This window comes from Microtus ochrogaster, chromosome 8 (assembly GCF_000317375.1).
Source record: "Microtus ochrogaster isolate Prairie Vole_2 chromosome 8, MicOch1.0, whole genome shotgun sequence".
Lineage (NCBI taxonomy): Eukaryota > Metazoa > Chordata > Mammalia > Rodentia > Cricetidae > Microtus > Microtus ochrogaster.
This window is the reverse complement of record NC_022015.1, coordinates 67223433-67230803: the sequence shown is the minus strand read 5'-3', so window position 1 is coordinate 67230803 and position 7371 is coordinate 67223433. Positions and strand designations below refer to the sequence as shown.

Sequence of the window (7371 nt, the reverse complement as noted above, 5' to 3'; positions counted from 1 at the left end):
CACACACACACACACACACACACACACACACACACATACCCAAGTATGAAAAGGTCGTGTTACGAACCAAAGAATCATCATAAGAAATCTATTTCTTCCCTTTTATGCTATTCTGAAAAAAACAGGGTACAGGTGGAAGAAATTTTAAAGGGGACATCTCATGCAATTGTCATGAGCAAAAGAAACTTTGTTAGACAAATAAACAATAGGAGCTTATTTCTTATGAGTGGGTATGCATGTATGTGTGCATATGTATATGTGTATATTCATGTTTAAGAGTTTGCAGCTGTGGGTGTGTGTGCATTTTCATGTGTGTGCAGATGTGCATAAATGTGAAGTCCATAGTAAAATCAGCCACAGGAATATTGTTTGCCTTCTTTGAGGCAGTCATTTTGGTCTGCAGTGCACCAGTTAGGCCAGGCTAGCTGGTTAGCAAGTCCACAGGGTTCTTCCTGTTTCTGCCTTCCCAGAGTGGGATTTTAAACCTGTGCTACCACAATTGGCATCCATTCTAATGAAACTGTAGTTCGCATGCTTGTGAGCAACTGCACAGATAAAGCATCTCTCTCTCTCTCTCTCTCTCTCTCTCTCTCTCTCTCTCTCTCTCTCTCTCTTTCTCACTCTTGATAGAAGTTATTCGGAGACATTCTCAGAAAGAAAAATTCCGAGGCCAGAAACCTTAGGTGTTTTCATTTCTGCTCCAAGACCAGCACAATCACTTATACAGATTTGAAACGAAAAAGAAACTGTTTTTATTAAAAAAAAAAAAAAAGATGACAGAGATGAGGTATTACATGAACAAGAGGGGTCAAGAGCATGGCCAGGAAATCCACAGACAACTGACCCAAAGTCAGTTAGGTCCTCTGCATGTGGGAGACACTTGTGTAGCCTGAACGGTTTGTGGGACCCCTGGCAGCGGGACCAGGATCTATCCCTGGTGTATAAGATGGCTTTTTGAACCCATTCCAGATGGTGGGATGTCTTGCTTAGCCTTGATGCAGTGGGGAGGGTCTTGGTCCTGTCTCACCTGACTATGCCAGGCTTTGAATATGCCAGGCTTTGTTGATTCCCCATGGGAGGCCATACCCTTTCTGAGGAGTGGATGAGGGGTGATTTGGGGGGAGTTGTGGGAGAAGAGGGAGGAGGAAGAGGAGGAGGAACTGTGGTTGATATGTAAAATAAGCAAAAATTTTTTTAAAAATGTATAAAGTTGAAAAAAAGAATGATATCTCAATAATCGTAGATATAGCTGGATTTGGATTTGATTGAAAACAAATAAAGGCATTTTTCAAAACAAAAAGAAAACATTCACATACATAGAATATTTTTTAATTTAAGAAACAATTATAGGATACTCCCCCAATAATCTGTGCTATGCTGTATATTTTTATGAAAACTGACTTCTAGAATAATAAATGAAATCCCTTTAGAAATTCTGGCAAAATGACAAAGCCTTTTTAATGGACCTAAACTTTTAGAATAATTTCCAGGATTATGTCTCATTAAAAATCTAGAATTGGTATATCTTCTTCTGTGAGGAGAGTTTCTATTCCAACAAAAGAATTGTCAGAATAAGTAAAAAAAAAAAATGCCCTCAGGCTCTGGAACAATATTTTATTGGTCTTTCTTCCTGCCTTCCAACCTCACTTTTATGAAATATGAGCTCTGCTAAGAGCTGAGACACCTTACTTCAGTCCTCTTGATATATGTAGCAGATTGCAATGGCACACACAGCTAATTTCTGAGGCTTCCCTGAGGAAAACAAAACACGGGACTCCGTGGGTCTCCTCCAGTTCCTTTCTGAATTCTTTGCTTCCCACCAGCGTCCTTACCTGTGACATCTGGGTGCTTCAGCAGGAGCAGCAGGGAGTACCTCAGTGTTGTACTTGTGGTCTCTGTCCCTGCAGCAAACAGGTCAGCTGCTGAGAAGAACAAGTTTTCATGGGTAAACTCTGTCTTTGGGTTGTTCTTTTCCTAGGAATGATTTTACAGTGTTAGCCAGCAAAATTTTATCAATGTACTTATTAGAGTGAATAAAATGACTTACGTGTGCTGAGTTTAACATGACAGATCTTACAGCGTGCCATAGAAGAAGAAAGTGACATGTGTTCAAGAAATACGTAAACCACTGACCCATCTTTACGTCCTACACCCAGTGTCTTGTCTGGAAAATTTTTTTCATGAGACTCTTCAATCATGTGAACCATACAGTGTACCATCTTCCCAAAGAGACAAAAATGAAAGAATTGAAGCCTCATTTCATTTTTTGATGTCTTACTCAAAATACATGTTGAATGGAGCTGCTTGTTCATCCTGGCTGCCCAGAATCCAAAATACCACACAGAAACTATATTAACTAAATCACTGCTTGGCCCATTAGCTATAAATTCTTATAGGCTAACTCTTACATATTAAATTAACACATTTCTAGTAATCTCTGTATCACCAAGTGACAGTGGCTAACCAGCTTAAGTTTCTTTGGCATGTCTGACTCTGGGGGCGGCTCCATGGCATCTCTCTGACTCCACCCTTCTTTCTCCCAGCATTCAGTCCAGTCCTCCCCGCCTACCTAAGTTCTGCCCTATCAACAGGCCAAAGCACTTTCTTCATTCATTAGTGGTAATCACAGAACACAGAGGGGACTCCCACATCAAATACACATAAAAAGAAAACGAGGAGAAAAGTCAAATAGCATGTTGTGTTAGGGATATTCCCAAAGATGAACCTCCCAATTGTAAAGAAAGATGGGAAGTCCCTGAGTCTCATGGGAGAAGTATACTGCTTGAATAAAAATACTAAATCCAGGACACAACTAGCATAAGGGTAGGGTTCAGTGGAACAGAATAGAGAGATCACAAAGCAAACAAACACCTTACTTTTAAGATAAGTTCCAATAGTGTTCAATGAGAATAGTGGCTTTACAACAAATGGAGCCATGACAGAAGGAGCATTTATTCATATAGGGTACCTAATACGCATCAATCTTTAATTTCACGTCCACGTGAATCCACTTGAAGTTATACTCAGTTAAGTCACCTTTCTCTTCTGCACTAATCATTCCCTTCTCACACCACATGCTACAATTTATAATTCATCTGAAATTCACTCAGCTGTCCATAGCTAATATTTTAAACTTTAGTTCAATATGCAGATGCTGTAGAAAGTCTGGCTAGCTTGAGCTGCTTTTTTTAAGTTTTCATACATTGTCTGCAAAGACAACTTTCATTTTTCTTTTATGTCATGACATTTTTTTCTGAGAGGTTTAGAAATGTTTTGATTCCATGGGCCTATTGCATTATAAGATTATTTTGGTCTAAAACTTGGGCTCAATATATTCAAATTACTTAACTTTATGCTATCTGGGATACGTACAACTAATTCATTTATATGTTATGAACACAAAGTGCTTGTCAAACATTACTGGCCTGTACCATTTGAATATCACTGTAAAACATGAATATTTTATTCATAGAACAAAATATACTCAAGCAAACAAAGAACTAAATTGAAGGTCTGTTATCATTTTACCTGCTCCATTTTGATCAGAAAACAATCAATAAAGTCCCGAGGATTGTTAATATCCAGTGATTCTTGGTGCTCTGTTATTTTTGATGAAAAATAATGTTTTGTAAAAGTGAAATTTTTAAATAATTGTCTGTGTCTTCCTGGTAGATAATCAATAATAGCAGGAAAATTGTTGCAAATCTACAAAAGAAAATGATAAAAGTTTAAAACATAGGATGTATCTATGTGTACATTATAGTGGACCTTGGTCTGAAAAAAGAAATGTAAGAATAAATAAAATAGGTTATCCATCTTGATGAGTGATTTTTATGTTGTATATAGAAATTGTCATTGCTTATAGAGATACCTATAGAAGAGCACATGAACCAGCCCACATGTGATAACCACTGCATAAACTCTCACACAGTGAGTGACATCAGCACATTCTTTTTCTACACAACCTCTTCACTAAACCTTCAATACAAACTGGCATGAATTGATGTGATTTATATTTTCTAGACTGTAACAAAGATGAGGGGACTTGGGATATCCTGATTAGAAGCATGGACATCATCTTTGCTACTTAATTTCCATCAGTCACTCTCAGACACAGAATAAGAATTTTAGCAGTGAGAGTCTTAAGAATTTTTTAAGTAAAACTGTGAACCTGTGCAGACCAGCTGGATGATTTCTTCAAAATTGTTTAGACAAATTATTAACGCAGTTCAACATAGGAATAAATGTGATGGGATACGAACACCATTTAAGCATTTTATCACTCCTATGCAGACATATTGCTACTTAGGATGTCAGCTGCTTACTATTTAATAAACTGCCATACTTCAGGGGTACTGGCAGTTTCAATGATTCCTTACACTATCCCAACTTGAAGAAAATATTCTCACTATGAAATTCCTCCAAAGTGTTTTTGACAAGATCTCTAAAGTATTAAATGAAACATAAGCCTTATTGCTAACAGATTTCAAAACTACAACAGATGTCCACTGAGTTATGTCGGGATCTTCTGAGCATTGATTTTTAGAGAAAGTGATTTGAGATTTAATGAAACAACCTACAGTTAGGCTTTCATTCATCTAAAAAAATATTTGGAATTTCAGAAAACATATGTCTCAAAGAGGTTTGGGAGTTTTATTGGGGTTTTTTTGTTGTTGTTTTATTTTTAAAGAAAGAAGCTTGAGCTCACCTGCATCCAAGGGGAACTTAGAATCTCTATATTTTCATTTAGGACATTCATGAAGTTGTGAAATTCCTGATCTTTATAATCAAAACGATTCTGGAAAATAATGGAACAGATGACATTGCAAGGAGCACAGGCCAGGATGAAGGTGGGGTCACAGGGTGAACCTGAAGAGTTGGGGAAAATTGCAAATGTCATGTAAATGGAGATTAACTTTTGTTTCCCAGTCACCCAGACCCAAATAATCACACAGTAACAATATTAATTATAACACTGCTTAGCCGATGACTCAGGCATATTTCTATGTAGCTCTTATGTCTTAAATTAACCCATGTTTGTGCTAATCTATGAATCACCATGAGGCTGTGCCTACCAGTAAGTTTTGGCATCCTTTATATTTTTCCTTTGCCAGCTACATGGCATCTCTCTGACTTCACCTCTCTCTCTCTCTCTCTCTCTCTCTCTCTCTCTCTCTCTCTCTCTCTCTCTCTCTCTATATATATATATATATATATATATATATATATATATATACACATATATGTTCGGATTTCCCACACGGTTTTATTCTGCCCTGCCATCGGCTGAGGCAGTTTCTTTATTAAGGAATGATAATAAAACATATTCACAGCATGCAGAAGGAAATCAAACATCAATGCCACTGAAATAAATGTGTGTAAAACACTCTATCACCTAATAGGTAAAAGAACTTATGACAAGTCTTACCCACAGATGGCTGGTAGACATAACAATATGCATTACATCTGTATATTATTTTTATATTTTATATGGTTTCATTGATCTGACCATCTATCCAAATCATGAAATTGAGTATACTGTCTTTATCTCACCCCCTTTATTGACTAGACTATCTCCTCAGAGGTTTGGAAAAGAGACTTTTTAAACCCTCAGCAATTCAAGACTTTTGGGGAGATCCAAGTCTCTTTGTGATGCCTCTGAATAACATGATACAAAGATGCATGGGAATGAAAGGCAGGGGGATCTGGGAAGAGGTGGGGTGTGAATATGATCAAAATGCACTGTACACACTTCTTGAAGAACAAACAAAAGTAAAGGGTGGAAAAGCATCTGCGCCCAAAAAAGAAGAAAGGGAAAGAATGATGGGAACTTAGGAAAATTTATATATCGGATCAAAGGCTCGTGTCCTTAGCAAGTGGAGTATAATAAATAAATAAAGAGAACGTGTTGACTTCATATATGCAGAAAACTAATATGTAAAAGAAACACATCTATGTTATATGAACTAAAATTTGTATTAATAAACATTAAACATAAGATGGATTTCTTGTGGTAAAATTAAGATGAGAACCTTTGCTTGAAATATGCCCTCAAAAGAAAGAAAACAAAAGTAGAAAAAGATGGCTTTTAATTCTCACTTCAATGTCTAAAATCCCTCTGATTTTTCTCCCTTTCATAGGAAATAAGTGTCTGTAATGATTAATACTGATTGCCAACTTGATAGGATTTAGCATCACCAGGCATAGTGGCTTCTGGACATGCTAGGGAGCTTGGAAGATCGATCCTATATGAGGGGGACACCATTCCTTAGTCTTTGGTGCTAGACTGCATAAATGGAAGGAAGATGGCCAAGTAGGAGCATTCTTATCTCTGCTTTCACCAAACTTATGGGGTGACCAAGACACAATTCCATCATAAATTCCATAGACTAAAACTAAAACTATAAGCCCAAATAATTTCTTCATTTCTTCAGTTGCTTTAATCAGGTATTTTATTATAGCAACAGGTGAAATAACTAACATTGTTCATCATCCCCTAAATTCCTTACATTTTAACATTTGTGTATTCCTTGTGGACATCTCTATAATCAAATTCAAATGGTTACACTTTTATATAAAGCACTTACAAAACTCAAACTCATAGACCCTAAAATAAAAATATCTTGAATCAAAAGTATCTCAGATAAGTAATAGAACATTTGACAATAATAAATTGAGTTAGTTGTTGAATGCCATATGCTTTTAAACACTATAGCATTCATGGAAGTGCTATATCAATACATATCTTATTATGTCAAATGAGTGAGAAGTTTGTTTTTAAAATGTATTACACTCATGGATATGGGTAAGCGGCTAAGAGTATATGTGAGTGTGGGTGTGTGTGACTCAGAAAAGAAATATCACTCTTTTTTTCCTTTCACTTAATTTAAAAGATAGCATTTAAAAACCAGGTCATGTTTCATTTTGACAAGTATGTCAAACAATTGTAATCTTGAGAGCAAAAAAAATACAATTATTTTCATAACCATATAATTGTAAATACAGCAAACAGAGGGAGATGAGATAAATAAATGAAGATGGAGCCAATAGTGGAGCCTAGCTGCATACATTACTAAAAACGGAACATTAATTTTACAGAATCATGCAATGATATATTTATTCAAAACTATGAATCAATACCATAAAATATTAGAAATAGTACATTCTGTCTTGTACAAATTATGCTATGGTTTTAGAAGAGAATGAACCAATAGGCCTTTATCAAGATATTGTCACATGGCCGGGCAGTGGCGCACGCCTTTAATCCCAGCACTAAGGAGGCTGAGGCAGGCGGATCTCTGTGAGTTCGAGACCAGCCTGGTCTACAAGAGCTAGTTCCAGGACAGGCTCCAAAACCACAGAGAAACCCTG

The 7371-nt window shown here is 36.5% G+C and overlaps 1 protein-coding gene across 2 annotated transcripts in view; it reads right to left on the bottom strand.

Annotated features, from left to right (window-relative positions):
• LOC101997548 (cytochrome P450 2C26-like) overlaps positions 1-7371 on the bottom strand; it is a 24450-nt gene that overhangs the window by 9957 nt on the left and 7122 nt on the right. The window contains exons 4-6 of one of the 2 annotated variants that reach the window (XM_005352219.1): positions 4709-4869; positions 3529-3705; positions 1833-1974 (exon numbers count right to left, since the gene is read on the bottom strand). In XM_005352219.1, the coding sequence (XP_005352276.1) occupies positions 1833-1974; positions 3529-3705; positions 4709-4869 (480 nt within the window). The remainder of the gene's footprint in view (positions 1-1832; positions 1975-3528; positions 3706-4708; positions 4870-7371) is intronic. The other variant, XM_026781452.1, reaches the window with a different exon arrangement.